Here is a 23,924-nt window from a genome sequence, read left to right as displayed (position 1 = left end):
TTTAAGTAAGTCAGTCATTAGAGTCGTGTCAGCTGACATGCAGTCAGTCGCCTGTTGAATACCCTCAGTCTCCTCCCACATCTAGTCATTCCTAACTGTGGGTACCACCCCCCCCCCCCGATACTCTTCCTAGCTAGTATCAAGTTGGGAGGCGACAAAAGCTGATAGGAGGGCCTTAAGATGAACTACGTACATTGGTGGCGCTTTGTGATGGGAACACTGCTAAAACACCTCCTTTCTGTAACCACACTTGCCGAGTCTTCCAGTAAAGCCAGCCTGGATCATTTCTGCTGCACGGAGGTGGGGATTTAGGGAAACAGTCTTGCAGAATCTCCACATTTCCTGTGTGCTAAGCTTGGCTAGACTTTGAGTGAGCAGCATTTATTATGCTTTTGTTTTTGTCAGACTGTATGCTGAAGTATGTTTTGAGATTCGTGAACTTCTGCTGTTAAGAATCACTAATACTAACAGTGAGTTGATCGTCTTTAAACTGAAGTCAAATTTAAGACTGGCATCCAGATGATAAAGGTGTTTATTTGTGCTCTCCTGGAACTTTCCTTGTTTTTAAACAAGAAGATGAGATTATAAACCACTTATGTCTGAAACAATTTCAGTGTGTTGTAGTGATTCAGAGCACGTGTGAGTTTGCAAACTGAAAATCCACACACACAAATGGATGAGCTGCACCGGATAGCCAAGTAGAATGCAAAGAGCTATACTAACCAAAGTCCTGACACCTGTGAGCAAGCGTTCAGGGTCATCTTCAGCTGTATAGCAAGCAAGTTTAGGTTTGCCTGGGCTGGGTAAGGCCCTGTCCTTCCACCCCACCACACACAAAGCCTGGCTTCCTGAGTTCGAACGTTGGGCCCACAAGATGGAATAGAAGAATGACTTCCAAAAGTTGTCCTCTGACCTCCACATTCACCCTGTGGCTGTGCCCCATCCAGGCACAAATTAATAAATATTCATTTTTAATTGTGTATGTGTGAGTGAGCCCAGAGGCAAAAAGAAACTGGAGTTACAAGAGGTTGTGAGTCACTCTATGTGGGTGCTGGAATCGGAACTGCACACTATCTAGATTTTAGTTCTCTGCTTAAGAAAAAAAAATCTAATGGCATTGATCATTTGTGACTTGATGGCTTAATAGGTAGATATATTAATGATACTACTTTTGTTAGCATTCAAGCATTGTGCTGGCCTGCCCTTAGGGACCCAGCAGAATATATCACAACCACTCTCTGTGCGCATGAGCTTGCATTTCAAGTATCATGCTAGCCTGACCCCAGGATCCTCAGCTGTAGCCACTAAGAGCATCGCATTGTCAACATTCAGTCAGTTACCTGGCCAGCTCAGGGTCCTTCCCCTCTGTGAATGCATTGTCAACGGTCAGGCAGATACCTGGCCTGCTCAGGGTCCTTCCCCTCTGTGAATGCATTGTCAACATTCAGTCAGTTACCTGGCCAGCTCAGGGTCCTTCCCCTCTGTGAATGCATTGTCAACGGTCAGGCAGATACCTGGCCTGCTCAGGGTCCTTCCCCTCTGTGAATGCATTGTCAACATTCAGTCAGTTACCTGGCCAGCTCAGGGTCCTTCCCCTCTGTGAATGCATTGTCAACGGTCAGGCAGATACCTGGCCTGCTCAGGGTCCTAGGGCTGCTACATTACTGTGTAGTCTGTGCACATGTGCTATGTTGCTGTGTAGTCTCTGTGCACATGCGCTCAGCCCCCTTTACCGTTTACCCTTTCCCCCTTCTGCTCCTCTGAAGAGGCAGGCAGGCTTTTGTGGCTCTCCCTTTCAAACCCTCTCCCTTTTCCCCCAATAAACCTCCAATGTGAGAGTTTGTTGTACAATGCGATTCGCCCTCGCCACCACTAAACTACAACAATTTTTAATATCATAATATATTCTTGATGTTCCTTATAGTAACCCTCCTGATGTCGCTACATCGATCCCATTTCATAAAATATTGAAAAAGAAAGCTCAGAGCTGTGGTTTCCTTGAAGTTGCAGTTCTGCTGTGTGATTAAGAACCTGCCTGGCTGTACTGTGTGTATCTGATATGGAGCCTTTCCCATATGTGTATGTGTGCTTCCTTTATAGACAAGCTGTTCATAAAATATGCTGATCATAAAAAAAACCTCTCTGGTTTGACGATCCTTCTGGATTTATTTTTGAAATTCTTTATTATATTTATTTGTTATGTGTATTGTGAGGGGCGTACATAGCACAGTGTAAGTGTGGAGGTCAGGACAACTTTCAGGACTTGGTTCACTGCTTCAAACTCAGGTTGGCAGCCTTGTAAACAAGTGTCTTCACTCCCTGAGCCTGAGCTCTTAAATTTTAAATTGTATTAAGGGCTCCAATGAGTGTGTGTGTGTGTGTATGTGTGTGTGTGTGTGTGTACATACATATACATATATACATACTTACATCTTAGTCAGTGTTCTACTGATGTGAAAGAGGCACCATGACCATAGCAACTCTTTTAAAGGACATTTATTTGGGGCTGGCTCACAGTTTCAGAGATTTGGTCCATTGTCATCATGGCAGGAAGCATGCCAACGCACAGGCAGACATGGTGGAGAGGAAGCTGAGAATTCTACATCCTGATCAGTAGGCAGCAGGGAAAGAGACAGGGAAACACTAGGACTGGCTTGAGCATTTGAAACCCAAAGCCTCCCACAGGGCCACACCCATTCCAGCAAAGCCACACCTCCTAATCTCTGTCAAGTACCTAAAGACCAAGCATCCAAATCTATGAGCCCATAGGGGCCATTCCTATTCAAATCATCTATCTAACCATCCATCCATCCATCCATCCATCCATCCATCTGAAATAGAATCTTACCATGTAACCCAAAACAGCCTTGTATTCCTTATCTTTCTATCTCAGCCTTCTGAGTCCTGGGATTATAGGCATGTACCATCACACCCAGCTATATATCTATATTAATAACATTGAAATTAAAATAAGTTGTTCAGATGGGTGGATCTCTGAGTTCAAGGTCAGCCTGATCTACTAATTGAGTTTCAAGCAAGCCAGAGCTTTACAATGAGACCCTGTATTAAAGCAAAACAAGAGCATGGGGGGGGGGGAGATGGAGGGAGAATGAGAATTTCCAGTACATGATAGCATGATATGTTGTCAAGATAAAAGAGACACTCCTTTTACATATATGCTAACCTCTCTAATTTGCAGTTTAGTAGCAGACAGCTGTATTTTTATATCGGCTACTTTATTAAATACAGTGTATTGTTGTCAGGCATGGTCGTTAACGACTGTAGTCCCAGCATGGGGAGATACAGGCCAGCCTTGGCTACATTGTGATTTCAAGACCGGCCTGAAATACCTGAGACCAGTCCCAGGAAAACAAAACAAACAAAAATTGTATTGCATTTTTAGTTCAGTTATATGAAGAAAATTCAACCCTACACATCAGCTGTTGCAAAAGGGGGTGGGGATATTTTAGTGGCCTTCTGCTTTATAACTTTCTGAAAGGGTCTGAAACCAAAGCAGTTAACATCGTTCAAATGTTTTTATTTGTTGTTGTTATCTTTATGTCATGGTCTCACCATGTGGCCCAGGCTGGCCTGGAACTTGCTTTGTAGACCATCTGGCCTCAAATGCACAGAGCTCTGCCTGCCTTTGCCTCTCAAGTGCTAGGATTCAAGGCATGTACCACTCTGATGTGTGTGTGTGTGTGTGTGTGTGTGTGTGTGCACGCGCACCTGCTTGTGTCCCTCATTTGTGCAGTACCCACAGAGACTAGAAGAGAGTGTTGGATTCATTGGAACTGGAGTGGTTGTGAGCCATGCAGTGTGGATGCTGGGAACCGAACCCTAGTCCTCTGTAAAAACAGCAAGTGCTCTTAATGGCTGAACCATCTTGCCTTCTACTATAACAACATGGTTTTCTGACTTTACTAAAAAGTATAGACTCTGAGTTATTAATACATAGTACATTGGAAAAAATTCAATTTGCCACTACCATCATTGATTTAATTAGAAGCTGGCTGTTGGGTTGGTTTGGATTGGGTTTTTGGCGTTAAGAATTTAGGGTTTCCTGTACAATAAGCTAGCCTGCCTGCCACTGCACTACCCTCTCAGCCCTTAAACACCCTTCTAAGTACTAGAAACTGCAGTTTACTCTTGTAGACACAGCCTACCTAATTTCCTAGTTTTCACTTGGAAACTCAAATTTTATCACAGATGCTGCCAGTTGTTGGAATATGCCGAGTCTAATTGCTATTGTGAAGTCTTGCCCGTGCTAGGCATGCGCTCTAGCGCTGGCCTTTATCTCCACCAAGAACAGTTTGATTGTTTGGTCTTACTATATAGACCAGGCTGGCCCCCAATGCACAGAGATTCACCTGCCTCTGCCAAGAATGTTCTTAAGCTGGATATTGAACAAAGTGAAGCCATTTGAACAGAGCAAATAATTCAGGGCATACAAGTGCTGCTCCCTTGATTTGTTTCAGACACACTTAGATATGCATAAGTGCTTAACACACTTCCTAGTTAGTTAGTCCTGAGAGTCAAGATTTCATAAAATTTGTCGTTTGTTGCTTCAGATGTTTTTTATTTCTCTCTGTGTGTGTATCTCTGTCTTTCTCTTTATCTCTGTGTCTGTCTGTCTCTGTGTCATGTGGTCCTCCCTCCCCACCCTCCATCCTCTTCCCTTTCTGCTCCTCCTCCCCCTCCCCCCCAGCCTTCTTTCAGCAGAGTCTTGGAGAGCCCCGGCTCTCCTAGAAGTCACAATCCTCCTGTTTGAGCATCCTGAGGGTTGGGTTTACAGGTATTCACCACAGTGCCCAGGTAGCATTTTAGTGCTAAGAATTAAATGTGAAGTCTTGCCCGTGCTAGGCATGTGCTCTAGCGCTGGCCTTTATCTCCAGGCCCATCAAGAACAGTTTGTTTGTTTGGTCTTACTATATAGACCAAGCTGGCCCCGAACGCACAGAGATTCACCTGCCTCTGCCAAGAATGTTCTTAAGCTGGACATTGTGTCACCCTCCTATATTCCCCTCATTTAAGAGGCAGAGGCAGAGGCAGAAGGATCACTACAGATTCAAGGCCAGCATAATCTTGAGGCCAATCAGTGCTGTATAGGTATGCTCTGCCTCAAAAATCCAGAGAAAAACAAAAATAAAATTTCTGTTGCTCAGAGTGTGCAGCAGTGAGGAACACAAGATGTGTTAGGTACTAGGAATGTCAGCATGCCTTGCTCTTACGGTCAGAGCATGCAGCAACGGTAACAGGAGCAGTCAAATCCTGTTTTGAAAATTAAATGACCTTCTGCAAGAAATTCACAGACCATGCTTAAGGGTTGCTAACCTAATTGATGATAGAAATATTATAAGGACATTTGACACTATAAACATATTTTCCAGGAGACAGGAATACACTCTGTACTGGACCCACGTGTCACTCATACGACTCAACATCTAGAAGTTCTATGTCCAGAAGTTGGACAAGGGTTGGATGTGGCAGTGTGCACCTTTAATCCTAGAACGGAGGAGGCAGAGGCAGCTGGATCTCTTTGAGTTTAAGGTTAGCCTGTTCTACATAGTGAGTTACAGGCCAGCTAAGGTTACATGTATAGTAAGATTCTATCTCAAAAAGAAAAAAAAAAAAAAAAGGTTATGCAAAATACTACTATAAAAATGACCTGAACTGCAGGTAGCACTTTTCCAAGAACTTCTGGAGCAATGTTTTATGAAGACCCTAGTCACCCCAGTGTTATTTCCTACTTTAAATACAGTGTGCAGTGGGCGGCTATCGTGAGAGAAGGGCTGGTTGCAATGGGCAGGAAGAATGGGCACGGACATTCAATCAATAGATGTGTGGCTCCACCGGGGTCCTCCTGTGCTGGACACGGTTTCTCTCAGCTTTCTGTGCACCGTTCAGACCTGCAACAGGTTTAACTGCCAGGGCCCGAGTTGCTGTTAGTGCGGCAGCTGTTAAAGATGAAGGGTAAAGTACTGGATAGGCTGGCCATTTAAACTCCTATTGATTGAAGAATTGATTGTGGATCACATGAACATAGATTAGAAATTGAAGCTCTTCCAGGCTTTGTGGTATTGTGGGGCTGGGACCAGAATATGGGACTTTGGGTACTAATGACGGGGAAGCCTCGTCAGTCTGCTGTAAATGGCCAGGCATGGCTCTGCACACCTGAATTCCAAAGGCTGGGGCAGGAGAAGAGTGACTTCTAGACCAGCCTGGGTCATACAGTGAGAACCTGTCTCAAAGACACACACGAAACCAGGCTCATGGTACACGCCTTTAACCGCAGTACTCAGGGCACAGACTCGGGGGTCAGTAAAAGAATTCAAGGTCACTCTTGGCTTACATGGCCAACTTGGATTACATGAAACCTTGTATCAAAGGTAAACAAAGACAAAAAACGAAGCTTGTTTAAGCTGGCAAGGTAAAGTGCTTGCTATATAAGAATGAGGACTTGAGTTGGGATCTTCTACACCCAGGTGATAGCTGGGTGTAATGATAAAAATCTTATAATCCCAGTGTGGGGGGGGGGGGCGGAAAAGAGGAGGAGTGAAGACTGGCGGGCCCCACGACTTTCTGGTCAGCTGAACTTCTCAAACAGGAGGTTCACAGTGATTGAAGAAGATACTCAAGGTTGACCTGGCCCCTGCTTACACATGCACACAGGCGTATTCCACCCCACATACATACATGTGCATAACCCATATGCACACACACTATTTTTTCATTAAATTACAAATTCATTACTCATTATCACACTAAGTTCAGGTTTCATTGTATCCTAGCTTGTTCTGATGTCATGAACTCTCTGTTCCAAAAGGGTCTGTAAACTAGTGTATTATTTTATTGTTTAGTGTGTTTTATTTCGTAGTGTATTTCTTTATCTGTGTTTTGACTATGCCAGTGGAACTCCTGACGTATAAGGGAGAGCGGTAGCCCCACTAGAAACAAATATTTTGTATTACATTTAGAATTGCATGTGGCAGGAAGGCTGAAGTGTCTTGGGATTCACATCTCATTTGCCACCCCTTCCTGTTCTCAAGGCACCTACAAAGCTTCCTCCAAAGAGTGTTGATCCGAAACCATCCTCCAACTGTGCCTCCCAGTGTGTATTAGGATGACCGGGGAACCTGGTTTCGGGCTTACGCTCACTGGGTAATGAACCCACTACTTTTTGGGCACCCAGTAGCTAAGACTTGTGTTTTAAATTTTCAGAAGGACCTCCTGATGTGATATCTAATTTGCTTTTCCTCTGCTAATTTAAAAACAGGCTCAACTTTGGAAAAGTTAGAGATTTGGCTATGGTTCTTCACTGATTGTCTTAAAGTTTTATTTTAATAAATAACCATTTGTTCTGTAGAGGGGTTTGTTTGTTTGTTTGTTGTGTTTTGAGGTCTCTGGGCACCTTTGGGCCACACTTAAATCTGAATAGGCTAGAGCTGTCAAGGAGACTTCGTTGGTGAAGGGACTTGCTGCTAAGCCTGAGGACCTGCGTTTGGTCCAAACCCATTATGGTGAAGAGAGAACCTCTGACCTCCACCACCCTCATGCCATAGCATGTGTGTACACACACAAGGCGCACAGACACATTAAGTGAATGTAAGTGAAAAACAAAATCTCAGTTGACAACGGGCTGGGCACAGAGGCACGCACTTGTCTTCAGTCACAGCATTCAGGAAGCAGAAGCAAGAAAGAAATCTGTGAGTTCAAAGCTAGCCTGGTCTACACAGTGAGTTCCAGGCCAGCCAAGGCTGCAAAGTGAAGACCCTGTCTCAACTAACCAACCAAATAAATAAATGCCAATAGACTAAATGTTTTTGAGCTCTTATTTCTGTGTCTTGGGGCACTTTTGTTAATACACAGGTAATCCTTATTTTTATTTAGGAGGCCTTTATGAAGACCATTCCAAGTGTGTGTGCGTGTGTGTAACTAATGTGAACTTGGGTGGCCACTTTATCTTTTTATTACTTAGACTCTACGCATGTCATGCTGCTTTCAGTTTTTGCACTGTGCTCCCTTGTCCTCCTAAAAAGAAAAAACAACTCTATTGTTAGTCTGTACTTAGAATTCAGAGTTTTGTTATATCTCAGGTATGGTTTTCCCCAGGAGATGAGCCTTTCTGTTTCAAACAGGTGCATGAACAGACAGACAGGGCATAAACAGACAGCAGTGGCATGGTGCTCTTGGGGAAGAGAGGATGTTTCACCAGCTGCCTTCTCCCGTCCTGGCACAGGGGCTTCCTGCCTCTGCCATCACAGTACTAGGGTTACAGGCATGCACCCGTAGTGAGATAGCCACCCCACACGCACCTGCTTAACTGACCATGCCCTGCACCACCACACTGGTTTGGTGGAATGCTTTTGAAAAGATGTACCTAGATTTGGGCATGGTGGCACACACCTATAATCCAAGCACATGATAATCCCAGCACTTAAGAAGCTGAGGCAGGAGGATTGTGAATTTGAAGCCAGCAAAGGCTACATGGTTGAGATCCTTCCTATCACAAACATGAAATCAAGTGTGTGTGCACACCCACATAAATCGTATACCTTTCATAGTTACTAGTTATGATTTGTTCACAAATAGCTCATTCATAGAAACTGGATATTATTTTATTAGAACTCAGCTAGGCGTGGGTGGAGTGATGGGAGATGTCATTCTGTATATGTTTCTCATGTTGGTTAATGAATAAAGCACTGTTGGCCAATAGGAAAGCAAAATAGGCGGGACTAGGAGACAAGGAGGAGAGAGGAAGTAGTAGGGAGGAGTCAAGATGTAGGACCTATAGGGTAGTACACCGGGCTCTCTCTCCAGTAAGATGAGACCACATGAAAATACTTAGACTAATAGAAATAGGTTAATATTTAAGACAGAGCTAGCCAATAAGAAATGCTAGTAATAGGCCAACAACAGTTTATCTACTACAGGGTTTCTCTGTAACTTTTGGAAGCTGTCCTGGAACTTGCTCTGTAGACCAGGCTGCTCTCAAACTGACAGAGATCTACCTGCCTCTGCCTCCTGAGTGCTGGGAGGCATGGGGCATGTCTATAATCTCAGGATTTGGTTCAAGGTCAACCTGGACTGCATAGTGAGATACTGTCTTAACCCCCACCCATTTTTCCTCAAAAAAAAGAAAGGAAGAAAAGAAAGAAAGAAAGAAAGAAAGAAAGAAAGAAAGAAAGAGAAAGAGAAAAAGAAAGAGAAAAAGAAGAAGACAAGCTGCTCTCTTTCTTTTCTGTGTGATGCTAGAGATTGAACTTGGGCCTTGTGCTTGCTGACTTTCTAGATGTATCTGAGAAGTGGAAACCACAATTGTGAAAATGCCCTGTCATCATTTCCTTAGTAATTGATATGGGAGGGCTCAGCCCATTGTGGGTGATAGCACCTCTCTGCAAGTAGCGCTGGGTATAAGAAAGCAGGGTGAACAGGCCAGTAAACAGCGTCCACCGTCTCCTCTGCTTCAGCCCTGTCTCCATGGTCCATCAGTGATGGAGTATGAACTGAGAGTTGTAGGATGAAACAAACTTCTCCAAGTTGCTTTTGATAATGGAGAAAGTAGCTCAGACAAGCCTTGCGAACTCTAGGCGAGAACTCTACTACTGAGTCCTGCGCAGTCTCTGAAAGGTTGCCTAATGTAGGGCTGGAGAGCTCAACCGCTGAGAACACCAGCCCTTGCCCAGGGACCCAGGTTTGGTTCTTAGCACCCATACAGCAGCTCATAGCATCTCTAGCTCTAGTTCCAGGATATCAGTCTTCTGGTTTCCATGGGCACCAGGCACACACACATACGTTCAAATGCTCATACATATAAAATAAAAATAAACAAATATTTGAAGATCATCTAATTCATACTAAAGTTACCTAAGTCCCTTAAAAACATTGATTGTGTGTGTGTGTCTGTGTGTGTGTGTGTGAGAGAGAGAGAGAGAGAGACAGACAGACAGACAGAATCTCACACTGACTGCCGGCCTAGGACATAGTATTCTAGGCTGGCCACCTTTCCACTCTTTCTCAGTCTTCCCGATGCTGGGGTAACAAGCGTGCACCAGCGTGCCTGACCCACATTTCTTTTTATTTGAACATTAAAAGGTACTTTTTGAATTAGCTAAGTCATCAGCTAGGAAGTCTGTTTTGAAGAGCAACTGTCAATTATGCAGCAGGCCAATATCTAAATGCTAATTGCTTTTAATTATAGAAAGGAAACGGTTTTGATTTAGTTTTTATTAAGCCCTTAGTGTGGCTGAAAGCAATTCCGTGAACTAAACTAGCTTTTCCTAGCACACATGGTGCCAAGTGAGAAATGGAGATTCCCCCCAGCTATTGTTTAGGAAGTGGGCTCTTCCTGTGCATTGCTTTCCTATCTTCTAAGTGTCGACTAGTCAGAGGGAAGGCAGAGATGGCTATTAGAACTGCTGTTATTTCATCAAGACTGAGACAGCTATGCTTAAACAGATACTGCAATCATTTTCCTTGTGGCATTTTATAGGTCCGTTCTTGTGATTAATTCACAGTTTTGAAGATAATAAACACCAGATCATTTCTAGAGTGTTTTATCGTCTACATCCCCCCCATTGGTACTGTGTATGTGTGTGTGTGTGTGTGTGTGTGTGTGTGTGTGTGTGTGTGTGTGTGAGACGTGGGGGGAGGTCACGCATGCCAACGCGCTGGTGTGGAGGTGGAGTCTGTTCTGCCCTTTCACTTTTATATGGATTCTAGGCTTGAACTCTGATGTCCAGCATGTGGGGCAATTGTTTATCCCCACGGAGCCATCCTCTGGGCTCCTTCTCTACATTTCCTTTTGAGCACATAACTTTGGGTGTGTCCTAATAACTGGGTGTGTCCCAGAAGCTCTCATAACCCTCCTGCTGGAACGCCAGCTCTTGTTAGCAGTGAAGCCCCTCCCTCGTCTGTGAGGCACAATCTCCAGGGATGCTTTAGCAGTCACATTTTTATTTCCCTGCAATAGTGATTTGGGCATTAAAGGGGAAATAAAGGCAGTATTTCTTAATACAATAATCTTAGAGCTTTTTATTTTTTAATTTTATCTATTTATGTTTTGGTTTTTGAGATAGGATTTCTCTGTATAGCTCTTCTTGTCCTGGAACTCACTTTGTATAGATCAGGCTGGCTTTGTCACAGAGACCCACCCCTCTCTGCTTCTTTTTATTGTCATATATAATTAAGTAGTAGACAGTTCATCTGGTAGTGTAGTTAGTGGTTCGTTGGCCAATGGTAAGAATTGCCATTTTGGGTTGAGGATATAACTCAGTTGGTAGAGTGCACAAACCCCCAGGTTCAGTCGCCACCCCCATATAGAACAGGTGTGGTGGCACAGGCTTGTGATCCCAGCAGTCTAGAGACAGAGGCAGAAGGATCAAAGATCATTATCATCTTTGACCACATAAAGGGTTCAAGGCCAGCCTGGGCTACATGAGACCTAGTCTCAAAATTTTAAAAAGTTGCCATTCTATGCCCTGTGTATAGCACATCATCTTTATAGAATTAAAATATTTTTAAAAAAATGTAACTTCTGGGTTCTGGAGAGATGGCTCAGCAGGCTGCTCTTCTGGAGGACCTGGAGTCCCAGAACCATCTCAACGTCTATAACTCAAGGAAGCTTAGAGCTTTGTCTCTTTTCATGGAGCCGGTGGAACCCAGGGCCTTCCTGAGTTTCCTTTTTCCTTTGCAATATTCCATACAATTGCAAATACAGTCTCAGCCAGGTATCACACCTGTAATCCCAGCATGGGGGTGGAGGCTGGTACCCAGGCAGGAGAATTGCTGTGAGTTCAAGGCAAGCAAGGGTTACATACCACAAACATGTCTCTAAGTGAATACATACTTTGGTCTTCTTGCCTATTCTTTTCTCCTTTCCAAACTCTTGTGGCTTTCTTTTAAGACACCCAAATGGTTATAAATATATGTGTGCTCTCTCTACTGATGATTATAATTCCTCATGTATTTTATCTAGGTTAATAACTCATCAGCCTTGGGCCACTCTGCACGTTATGAGTATTTAACTGCATGTATCAGATGACCCGGTGGTGATAGCCACAGGAACCCGACATAACAGGCAAATCGAAGTCACTGCCGAGGTGGGGTGTGGCGGTCACTCAGGCCTGTGTGCTGAAAATAAGGGTGCCCAGGACAGCTGGGATCCCTGTGCTCGTAGAACTCTCCTGGTCCTGTAAAGAACTAGATAGGGAGGCTGATATGAAACAGCTCCAGTGTGGATAATATAATTGAGTGTGGTAACTGCCCCGAGACAGTAGTAAGAGGACATAGGGCACGGGTGGCTGCTCACCAGGTCTGGTGGTCAGAGAAGCCCTCCCAGAATTAGATGCTGAAGAGAGACGGCTCAGGCAGAGGTAGAGAGGGGAGGGAGAGGACGGCTCCGGGTGTGGAATGGTGGTGAGGGCTGTACTGTGCTTGGACGGGAGAGCAACAGACGGAGGTGAGTTTGTAAGTGGGCAGGGTGTGCTGGGTCTAGCAAACCACCTTAGGCCTCTGTTACCCAAGTGCTAACCAGCCTGGTCCTGCTTAGTTTCTGAGGTCACATGAGATCATGGTGTGCAGGGTTGTGCGGGCGTAGGCTCTGTTAGACCTTTGTGTATGATCTGGAGCTTTGGGTACCACTGAAAGAATTTAAGTGAGAGAGAGTAGTCTAACTGGAGAGGGAGGACTGGACCGAGCTCAGAAAAGCAAGAAGAGGGACTTCTAGCCAGCTGGACCAGTTGAGACTGCACTAGATGGGGACGGTACTTGGGACTCGTGTGACAATGGTCCACATTGAGTGATGGGTTCAAGAGAAGTTTAAGGAGGGGGGCTTTTATGAACGCACAAGGCCAAGGCGGCTTTAGTAGTGAATTAAGAATGGAAGCCGAGCGTGTGGTGCACACCTGTGATCCCAGCCTTTTGGAGGCAAAGGTAGGAAGATCCAGGAGTCAAGGCTGGCCTGTGGGCCACAGGGGAACCACGTCTCTAAAGCAAGAACAGGAGAAGGGAGGGGAGGAAAGGACTGAAATATGTATTCAGTTGCAGGTGCTGCTGAGGTCCCATGACAACGAGAGCCCTCTCCTTACCACTTGCTAAGAAAGTGTCTGACTGTACGGGCCTTGTATTCCCAGAGGAGAGATTGGAGTTGCACACAGGACAGTGTTAGTGTCCCGGGAACCAAGAACATTGGTCACCTTGAGGAGAGCGAGGAGACAGTGAAGACCAGACTTCAGAATCCAGCTTCTTAAAATTGAGTCTGGGAAAGGCAGAGATAGCAGTATTTCAGAGAATGGCTGGCTCTGTGGCTTTACAGATTTTTCTGCGTTCCTTCTAATTTCTCTAACTGCTGCTTGGTGCTAATACATATTACTTTTTCTCACTTTATTTTTGTTTATTTATTGAGCTGGTCTCATTTATCTCAGGAGAACTCACAGTGCTGCTGAGGAGAGCCTTGGACCCCTGAATGGTGGGGTTATGGGCAAGCACTATCATACCCAGTTTTCTGCAGTACTGGGGATGGAGTCCATGCTAGGCAAGCATTCCGCCAACTGAACTACATCCTCAGCCCCTACTTTTAGTATTTTAAAATATAAATATTTTATAACTAGAGACAGCTGGCATATGATTGGCAGATGTCTCTCTTGCACACAGCCCCTTGATTTCTGAGTCTCTTTAGAATTCTCACAGCAAAGAGAATGTCAAAATTCCAGGGTTCTGATGCCCTCTTCTGACCTCCTTGGTCAGCAAGCACATGTGTGCTATACAGGCATATGCTCAGATGAAATGCCCATGTGTCATGTGTGTAGAGTAAAGTGAAATAACTTTTAAGAAATGTTAAGAAAGAAAGGAAAGACAGGCTCTTACTGGAGGTGGGGAATCAGATAGGATGTGTATGCGTGAGACTCCTCACTGTCTCGTTAATCTGTGGCACAGTGTGGGAAATGTGAATCCTGACGCTTTCATGGTCCGCCTGGCGAAGGATCCGTCATTAGTGGAAATCAGTACCGGAGGGCTGCCTGCTGTATTGGCCTGGTTACATTCGTGTTTGAAACAGTTCATAGTGAGTTAAAGCTGAATATTTGCTCACATAGAAAGTGAGGAAGGACTAAGTGAAAGACAGTCCCATGCATCTGGAGGCTTTCCTTTCCTGATGTTCATTTCTAATGTTTCTTTTTCCTCCTCTTCAACCGAGGTCCCTTTTTGCAGTGACAGTCAGAGTTTTCGTTTCCACCTTAGTCTCTCAGACAGTGGTTCCGATGACACATGTACGTAGATGTGTGCTGCTTAGCTTTCTGTTCAGTAACAGAAGTCAAACGACTCCACGCATCTGTCAATTCTTGGTAATTGCACACAAAAGGGCTCTAAATCTTTGGTACTGGGCTTGCTAACCAATGTGACAGATTTTTGTTTTAAAATTACGAACAGGGGAAAACAGACAGAGGAAATAAATAAAAAACAGCAAGAATTTATACTTTTTTAAATGGCCGAAGGGAAATGCAAGTCCCCCCATAATTAGCTGGAGCTGTGGAGCAGCGGATCGGAACAAATAGCTGCTCACAGGGACAGATGGGTGGAATGTGGTTCTGCACCACCCGGCACTGAAACCTACATTTTTTTTTTTTTTTTTTTTTTTTTTTTTTTTTCTGTCAAGAGATTCAGAGCTGACTATCAATCAGAGTGACTCATTCCTTTGCTTAGAGGATGAGGTAATGCTATTGTGAGGGGTGATGTCATCTCTACCTGAACCGCATGCATATCGATAGCTGCTCGGCTCTCCAGGAAAAGCACCATCTGCTTTCATATCCACAGCCTGAAAGGCTTTGCAGAGATTGGTGCAAAGGTCACCAGCCTCAAGTATGACTCATAAGCAGCCAATCAGTGAGCCAGGAGCAGGTATTGAAAACACAAACTTCTGAAATCATAATCCAGAAGTGTGACAGAATGATCCCATACTGAATCACAGTTCTTGCGCCTTAGGTTTTGTGTTTACCGAGTTACCACCATTGAGGGTTCAGCTCTGAAAATAAAGCCGTTTATTCAGTGTGGTCAGTCGTCTCGTGCTGTCTTGGTTGTTTAAAACATCCGTCTTAGCTGGAGACTAATTTTCTGTTGCTTTGGAGAGACATAGGTCTTCAGTCAGTCAGGTGGTTCTGCGGTTAGGAGCCTATGCTTTCCCTACGAGCCAGCTGCTACTTTAGGGGGAGAGAGTTGCTAGTGGAGGAGGACACCTGTCACAGGAAATGCTCACTGCTGTGGCAGACCCACCAGGTCCTTCCTTTGGTGACACTGATCCCCACCTCCTTTGAATTTACTGTAATTTGAATCTGCCAGTCTGTCGTGTAGAATGTCAAATCCCTAACTTACGATGGAAGACAAACAAACAGTAAATGATTCGGTTTTGGTTTTTGTGTGTTTTTTGTTGTTGTTATCTTAAAACGGCCTAGCATCTACATATTGTTATTGTATAGTATCTATATCACAACACGAATTTGTTTTAATGACAACTTTAAGTCAGACATTCTACAAATACAAAGCTAATTGTCTTAAATATGATATGCTGTTGCCAAGAAATATCAGGAAGGAAGCTGCAGAAACGGCTCAGGGGTTATGAGCACTGAGTGTTCCTCCAGGGAACCTGGGCTCAGTTCTCAGCGCCTGCATGGCAACTCACAACTGCCCGTAATTCATGCAAGTAATGCACAGATAAAAATGCGGGCAAGACACCTGTACACAGAAAGTCAAGTCTTAAAGAAAGAGAGAGCAAGAGATATAAGGAAGCAAAAGCCAAATAGTAATTTTAAACTAAATAATATCAGGTAGCATACATTCCAGTATCTTTGGAGAACGTATAAAATAACCCAGGTGTTCCCTAGATATGCTGGCACATGCCCGATAATCACAGCACTTGGGAAGCATGCAGAAGGGTTTGAGGCCAGCCTGGGCTGCGTAGCAAGTTCTAGGGCCGCCTGGCCTACAATATGAAAACTGTTTTAAAACCATGTAAATATGCTCGTCAGAATTTCTGCCTAGAATTAATTCTTTTTTTACATTCTTTTTCAACTAGTTGACTAATTTTATATTCCAGTCCACTGCTGGTATTTTCTTACATTTTAAAGCAGGTAAGTGATGCCAGGCAGAAGACCAGGCAGGTTTTTAGTGGGCAGTGGTATAAGAAGGTGTTCGAGGGGGAAGAAACACATTGCCAGTGAATTAATCAGTAGTAACAGGAATGGTACTTGTTTGGTTAAGTAACCATGCCAGATTTCTGCTCACACAGGAAAAGGGAAAGAGACAAGTGACAGAGAGGTTGCTGGAGGTCACATGGGACTTTGAATGTCCTCTGCAGGACTCCGAGTCCTTAGGATTTAGGGCCGTTAGTAAGAAGAGACCAAAGAGTCATTGCAGATTTTTCAGTGTTGTCATAACAAGTTTAACTGGCCCAGAGTGATTAATCTAAAAGCTACATCAGCTTAGACTGAAGGGATTTCCAGTTGAGATCCGTAAAGAGGTTATTATAATAGCTCAGGTCAGACAGAATAAGGATTTGAGCTAGAGTAAGAAAGTGGATTAGGACGGTGGTCTTCCTGGCCTCCAGACCTCCAGCGTCTAAGGCAGAGATTCAGGAAGCACAGAGAGGGAGTACCATTTAGAACCGCTTAAAGAAAGCCTGCTGCTTCAGGACCAAAGGGATCCAGGGGAATTCTGCGATAAAGCAGTGAGGCTGACTTCCTTTAAAGGGGTTATTTTGTACTTAACGCTTTCATATTCTCCCTTCCCAAAGTTTTAAGCCTGATTGATCAAGACAGAAATTGTTATCACTAGTTGGAGTTGGTGATACTTTATTTCTATTGCCAACAGCAGATCAATGCCATGAAGAGCTGTACTAACATTCCTAAGACATTCTTGGCAGAGACCTTGGGTCATACCCCAATTTCTTTCTTTCGCCCAGGCTGCCATTGAAACCTTCCTGTTACATCAGCACTGACAGCTCCCTCGTTTCCTTCACCCTTAACTACCTTACCTCCTGCCTGATGTCCCTTACCTCCTGCCTGATGTCCCTTACCTCCTGCCTGATGTCCATGCCTCCGCTGTGGTCCCCAGCCTGTTCACTTTCTTGCTGGTGCCTCGACTATGACCAGGTCATTTCTACCCGGAGACCTTTGCATGCTTGTTCAACGAGTGTCAAGATGATCTACTGTCTCGTGTTAAGAGCTTTGCCCTGCTGTTACTAACTTTCCCATGAGTTCTTTATTGACAGCTTCTTCTCATTCAACCTCTGTTTTCCTCTGCCCCTTTAGCTTTAATTCTACTTTCCCCTTACGATCTCTATCACCAACATATTACATATCATTTGTTTATGATGTTTGTCCCAAGACACCAGAATTCAAGCTCCATATGGCCGTGATTTTGGCTTGCTTCCTTCTCCTGGGCCATCATCCATTAAGATTTTGTTGAGCTGGGCATGGTGGCATACACTTTTAATCCCAGTACTTTTGGGAGATAGAGGCAGGTGGATCTCTGAGTTTGAGGCCAGCCAAGTCTACAAAGAGAGTTCCAGGACAACCAAAAAGAAAAAAGAAAAAAAAAATTGTTTAAGGAAGGAAGGATGCGTTCATACATAAAATACTTAGGGGGCCTAGTTACCAGCTGTCCAACTCACAGCAGATTTGAGGAAGTAAATGAAGAAAATGGACACTGGTTGATTAGATTCTCTTTCACCCTGTGTTCCCTTGATCTGACAGTAACTGGCTAGAATAGCATAACCCTAGAAAATAATGCCTTACCCGTTTACTAGAAAACAATACTGGTCCTTAGCATATTAGTGGCTATAAAAACAACAGTAACCTTTTTTACTTCACTGGATCCCCGGGCTCTCATTTGGCAACTTACTCATCAATATGAAACTTTCTTGACCCATAGCAGAGTTTGAGAAAAAAACATACTGGACTGACGGTCAGGCTACGGGACTCTACAGTCCTCTGAAACGATAGAAGGTTCTTTTCAGTTACTTCCGGCTGATGGACTTATGTTGTTTTATGTGCTGCTCAAAACCCTATTCATTAGTTGCTGCTCTTCAAGGTATGAGGCTTTTAAAAGCCAGCTTTTGTTCTAGGTGTTTGGGAATAAGATGATCATTCCTTCCCTGGACGGAGACCTCTTCCAGTGGGACCGAGACCGGGAGAGCATGGAGGCCGTCCCTTTCACTGTAGAGTCCCTTCTCGAATCGTCATATAAATTTGGAGATGATGTTGTTTTGGTTGGAGGGAAATCTCTTACTACATATGGACTCAGCGCATATAGTGGGAAGGTAAGTGCCGGGGGGGGGGGGGGTTGGAAAACAACAGGATAAAAGAATCAGGGATTTTAGTCAGAGTCTCACTGTGTAGCTGGCTGGCCTAGAGTTTGCTGTGTAAACCAGGCTGGCCTTGAACTCGCCAAGATTTTGAGTTGGCAGGTGAGCTTTATTGTAATTTTCCCCTGAGGATTGTTGTGGAATATTCCTTTACACTGTGTGAAGATATGTCACTGTGATTGGTTTGATTAAAAAAGAGCTAAACGGCCAATAGCTAGGAAGGACTTTCCGGACAGAGAGGACACGGGGAAGGAAAAGGCAGAGTCACTAGCAGCCAGATGCAGAGGAAGCGGCATGGACAGTACTGACAGATGAGGTAATGAGCCACGTGGCAGCACGTAAATTAATAGACATGGGTTAATTTATGTCATAAGCTCTAGTTATGAGCAAGCCTAAGCTATCAGCCAAGTTTCATAATTAATTATAAGTCTCTGTATGGTTATTTGGGAGCTGCAGATGGGACAGAAAAATCCACCCACTTCAGAGATGGTCCAGCTGTTAAAAGACTTAGAACCAAAAATATGGGAGTAAACATCAGAGCCAGGGTAACAGGAGGAGGATTAATAAATATAATCTGCTAACACACTTTTATAGTGTTATTTTTGAAATCTTAATATTCCTAAGGATCATGCATTTTGTTCACATTTTTACAGGTGAATAGCTCTTCATAGATTAATAATAATCCTCATGATAACAGTAATTGCTGCTTGTTATGTTGTAGAAAGCCTGTGCTCACTAAACAGATAAGGAGACTGGGACTTTAACATATTCAGAAACTCCAAAGGTCTGTCTGATTTGCCTTAGATCAGGCTGATGGTAAAATCGTTAATGGCCTAGATTCTCTCCAACAAATCAGCCTGCCTGAGATGGGGTCTGTAATGTAAATCCACCATTAGGAGTAATTAATTTAAACCATCATTTAAAAATCTTAGCGCCTGGATGTGTAAACATTTTCTGTGTAGATTTACGCTCTATACAGGAATGTGACTCCTTAGGTTCCCACAGCTTAGCAGTTCCTTGCCCAGGTGCTGGCCCCTTCACACACCTCTTGGGCATGCTTTTGTCTTCCGTGCTATCCAGGCAGGCCAGGGATGCTTTTTTATAGAGAGCAAGGGCTTCAGTCTTCTGTCTCCCTTTATGTTAGTATCCAGGGTTGGACCCAGTCACCCGATTCTCTGGCTGGGTGCACTGCTATAAAAAGTCTGCGATTCTAGCATGTCTTCAGCCTTCTGTGAGGATTTTGGTTTGGATCAAACTGAGGAGCCTCCTTTTTTTCTTAAGCCAAAAGGTATTAGAAAAGGTTCAAAGTCTTCAAAACTGTATACATAATGCTAGATGGGAATTTGTGGGGCTGATTGATTTTTCAGCTCATCTGGAATTTTAGTAATGACATTTTTGCAAAGATACCACTGGTTATCATTTCTTCTTTTATATTCCATGGAATTTCCCAAAATAGGGCTCAAATTATGTAAACCCTTAAAATCACTCACTTCCTGAAATAAATATTATTAAAACTTTCATGGTTCTAAATAATCCAGTTTAGGATTTAGTAATCTAACTGATGCTCATCACTTGGGTACTTCTTATGCATTCTTAAAATTATAAGTGTGGTGGTGCTTGCCTTTAGTCCCAGCACTAGGGAGGCAGAGACAGGCAAATCTCTGAGTTCAAGGCCAACCTGGTCTACAGAGCAAGTTTTAGGACAGAGCTGTTACACAGAGAAACCCTGTCTTTAAAAAAAAAAAAAAAAAAAAAAAAAAAAGTAGAAATCTTATGTTAGGCATGGTGACACACTTTAATCCCAGCATTCAAAACCAGCTTTGTCTACATGAGCAAGTTCCAGGCCAGCCAGGGCTGTATGGAGGGGTGTGCGTGTGTGTGCGTGTGTTGCTTCCTTGGCTCATTTTATATGTCTTTTCAGCTGAGGTATATTTGTTCTGCCCTGGGGTGTCGCCGATGGGATAGTGATGAAATGGAAGAGGAGGAAGACATCTTGCTTCTGCAGCGCACACAGAAGACCGTGCGAGCTGTTGGCCCTCGCAGTGGCAGTGAGAAGTGGGTATCAAAACATCACTAACGGCATTATTTAGAAGTTTTGGTAGCTGGGCACGGTAGTATACTTGTAGATCTCTTGAGTTCAGCTGTGCAGGGGGATGTGTGTAGGGAAACTCCTTTAAAGCCAAGATTTCTCACAGATTTTCCTTTGTAGAGTTTCTGTGAAGTATTTGTTAACCTAAAAGCACAATACTTTTAAGATAAAACAGATGCCTTCCTGTGTTAATCCCAGAAATACAAGGAAAAAGACGACCAACCCAAATCATCACGGCCAAGTTAATTAAAGCAAACAGTTAAATAAAGCAAGCTTTTGTATTTGTACATACAGGCTGTCTCCCCCTAAGGCAGGGCTCAGGAGGTCTGCATTGGACCTGAGGAAGACAAGGTTTTTATAGCTCAGGAGTAGGGAGGTTTCCAAATGGGGGATTTGGCATGCAAAATGGGCAGGGTTACAGGAGCAGAACATAAACATAACAAGTTAGGCATAGCTACCTCCTGAAACAAAATCATCATTGCAAGTTGGCAGTAACAAGGTAGTCATAACAACAGGTCATCATAACAAAGGTTGGGTTACAACTCTGGAAACAAAGACGTGGTTGCCATTTCCTGGAACAGGCAATACAGAACCATCTGTAGTTAAGGTTACAGGTGGGGCACAGCCCAGTCCTTGAGAAACAGGTGTAATCATAAACAGGAATGAACCTAGTTTGTCATTACTATACGATGGCTTTTAAGCCTAAAGTAGAGGCTGGTTGTATTGACAAATACCAAAGGACCTCACTGTGTCAGTGACACTTGGCATATAAAACGACCAAGAGAAGTTATTTGATGGCAGGAAACAACGCAAAGTTAATGTGTAGTCTTTGATTGTCTGGTGGGTAGTTTCAGAGTTTGTCTCATTGGCCCAGTTTTACTTTATTTATCTTTTCGTTTTTGTAATGCTGAGGATCAAACCCAGCTCTTTGCACATGCTGGGCAATGTTCTATCCCTGAGCCGCAGTCCCAGCTCCATTTTTAGAATAATCATTTACCCTGCTTTCTTTAAAAGTACTCACTTTTAATCTAATTTAATCTAAAATAATATTCTTTATTTCCTCAAATATTGAATGAACCCCTTATGTAATTTCTCCACTTAAATATGATTCAAATATTAGATATGCTGATCCTCTGTCATGGCCAGACTTTCAGCCTGATATACTAAGCTCTGAGTTTTCTGTGTAGGAAAAAAAAAAAAAAATTCATTTTAGATCCCATGTTGATCTTTGGAAACTGAACCAGATTTGCAGATTTTTGTCATCTGATGAGATAGAATTCAGGTGTCTCTTCTGAAATTTGCTTTTTTCAAACCTGATTTAAGGATGTATTTCCTTTCTGTTTTTGCTGGCCTGTGAATAGAGCTCTGCATTTACCTGCCACTCTCTATCCTGTTAAGGCTGTTAATTCTGAGAGCTCAGTGGGAGCGTGGCCACCGGGGAGCAGAGGTGCAGCTTAGCAGATTTGTGAGTTACCAGACAGGAAGAGTGTGGGGTTCTAAACTCTGTGTGTGTCTTCTAAGCTCCATGTTCCATACCCTGGCTTCTCTTCAGATCGTATAACTCTTTCGCCTTTTACTAAGTTCCACGTACCTTAAGCATGAACATATATGTATGTGTGCTTATACATATATGTGTATATATGTATGTGTGTGTGTGTATTACTAGAATCCAGAACTAACTAGACCATTTTATATCTATCTAAGTGACATGACATTATAGTGAAGTGGCTTTCCTGTTTCATAACTGTAGAGGAAACATTGCCACTCTCTGGATAAGAACACAGACACCTAGGACAGAGGGAACAACCCACCGTTTCTTGGTTAGCAGAGAGCTGGCAATAGAGTTTAGGTTACTGGGAAAAAAAGAAAGAAAGCTGAAGTTGTTCTGCAAAGTCATCTTCGTTAGGATCTAACGAGGATTTACCTCGCCTTTTGGCCTTTTGCGTTGGGTTGTTGGGCAGTGTTTTATTGCACTTGAAAAGAATATGCTCAGGTAATCAAGTCAGGCCGCATGTCACTTCATATTAAGGTGGTTTTGTTGTGCTTTGTGAAACGTGTTAATTTTTGAGAGAACATCTGGCCATAGGTGTTTTCCAGTCTGCAACTCAGAATGGTTGTTGCAAAGAATCAGCGGTGGTTCTCTCGGGCCCTCTTGTGGTGGAAATCCACATTGCATGCCTTTCTGGAAAGTTATGATGACTTGTTCTCTCTCTCTGCTCTATTTTCTTCTTCAGTCTAAAAAACAGTGCTGTGGTTTTTGGTCCCTTCATTTAAATATAAAATTCTAAAACACACCTTTGTAAATTTAAGGTGGAATTTCAGTGTTGGCCACTTTGAACTTCGGTATATTCCAGACATGGAAACTAGAGCCGGATTTATTGAGAGCACCTTTAAACCTGGTGGGAACAAGGAAGACTCTAAAATTATTTCCGATGTGGAAGAACAAGAAGGTTCCATGCTGGACACGGTGATAAAGGTTTCCGTTGCTGATTGGAAGGTCATTGCGTTTAGTAAGAAGGGAGGCCACCTGGAATGGGAGTACCAGGTATGAGACCACTTACTCAGTGACTATGTCCCCAAGTCCCTGTCTGACCACACACACTGCTAGAGGGAGAGCCCCATTTTGTATTCTCAACTCTTCTCCGCTTTAAAACTGACTTTAAGAGACATTTTGTGGAGCTGGCAAGATGGTTCAGTCAGTAATTACAGTTCAGATCCCGGCACCAACCTGAAAAGCCAGGCCTGGGAACCCAGATCCATAACCAGCCCTGGGAAGGCAGAAAAAGGTCAGACCCATGGAGCTCACTGGCAGGCCATCCAAGCCTAAGCAGTGAGTCCCTGCGGTCAGAGAGACCCTGGATCAAACATAAGGGAGGGGGGGGCTGAAGAGGTAGAGGCTCAGTGGCCAAGAACAGTTGCTGTTCTTGCAGAGGACTCAGGTTGGATTTCCAGCACCCACGTGGCTGCTCACAGAGGCCTATAACTCCGTTTGTAGTAGACCCAACGCTTCTGACCTCCACAAGTACCAGTCGTGCAAGTGATGCGCAAATATACATACAAGCAAAACACCCAAATTCCTAAAATAAGAACAAATAAATAAAAGCAACTAAAGACAGCTAGTACCAACCTCATGCATGCGCACACTCACACCGCATACACACACACAGAAAGAAGTAATAAGTAAGTAAATGACATTTACAAGTTGAAACCTCTTAAATACCGCTTAAGTTGCTAACCGTTTTCCTCTCTTGTCTAGTTTTGTACTCCGATTGCATCTGCCTGGTTGGTGAGGGACGGCAAGGTCATCCCCATCAGCCTATTTGATGATACAAGCTACACCGCTAATGAAGAAGTTTTGGAAGACGAAGAAGACATTGTCGAGGCTGCCCGCGGAGCCACAGAGAACAGCGTGTACTTAGGTTGGTGATGTAGCTAGTGAACCGCCCACCCATGCCCAGAGTACCGATGGGCCTTCCCCTA

At 43.8% G+C, this 23,924-nt stretch overlaps 1 protein-coding gene across 1 annotated transcript in view; it reads left to right on the top strand.

The window, feature by feature from the left end:
- The window catches only part of Eif2ak3 (eukaryotic translation initiation factor 2 alpha kinase 3), a 67,386-nt gene that overhangs the window by 14,137 nt on the left and 29,325 nt on the right, over positions 1–23,924 (top strand). The window contains exons 3-6 of the mRNA XM_051202862.1: positions 18,116–18,310; positions 20,277–20,410; positions 22,755–22,989; positions 23,701–23,863. Coding sequence (XP_051058819.1) covers positions 18,116–18,310; positions 20,277–20,410; positions 22,755–22,989; positions 23,701–23,863 — 727 coding nt within the window. The remainder of the gene's footprint in view (positions 1–18,115; positions 18,311–20,276; positions 20,411–22,754; positions 22,990–23,700; positions 23,864–23,924) is intronic.

This window comes from Phodopus roborovskii, unplaced genomic scaffold (assembly GCF_943737965.1).
Source record: "Phodopus roborovskii unplaced genomic scaffold, PHOROB, whole genome shotgun sequence".
In the NCBI taxonomy this organism is placed as follows: Eukaryota; Metazoa; Chordata; class Mammalia; order Rodentia; family Cricetidae; genus Phodopus; species Phodopus roborovskii.
This window is presented reverse-complemented; position numbering and strand designations above follow the sequence as displayed.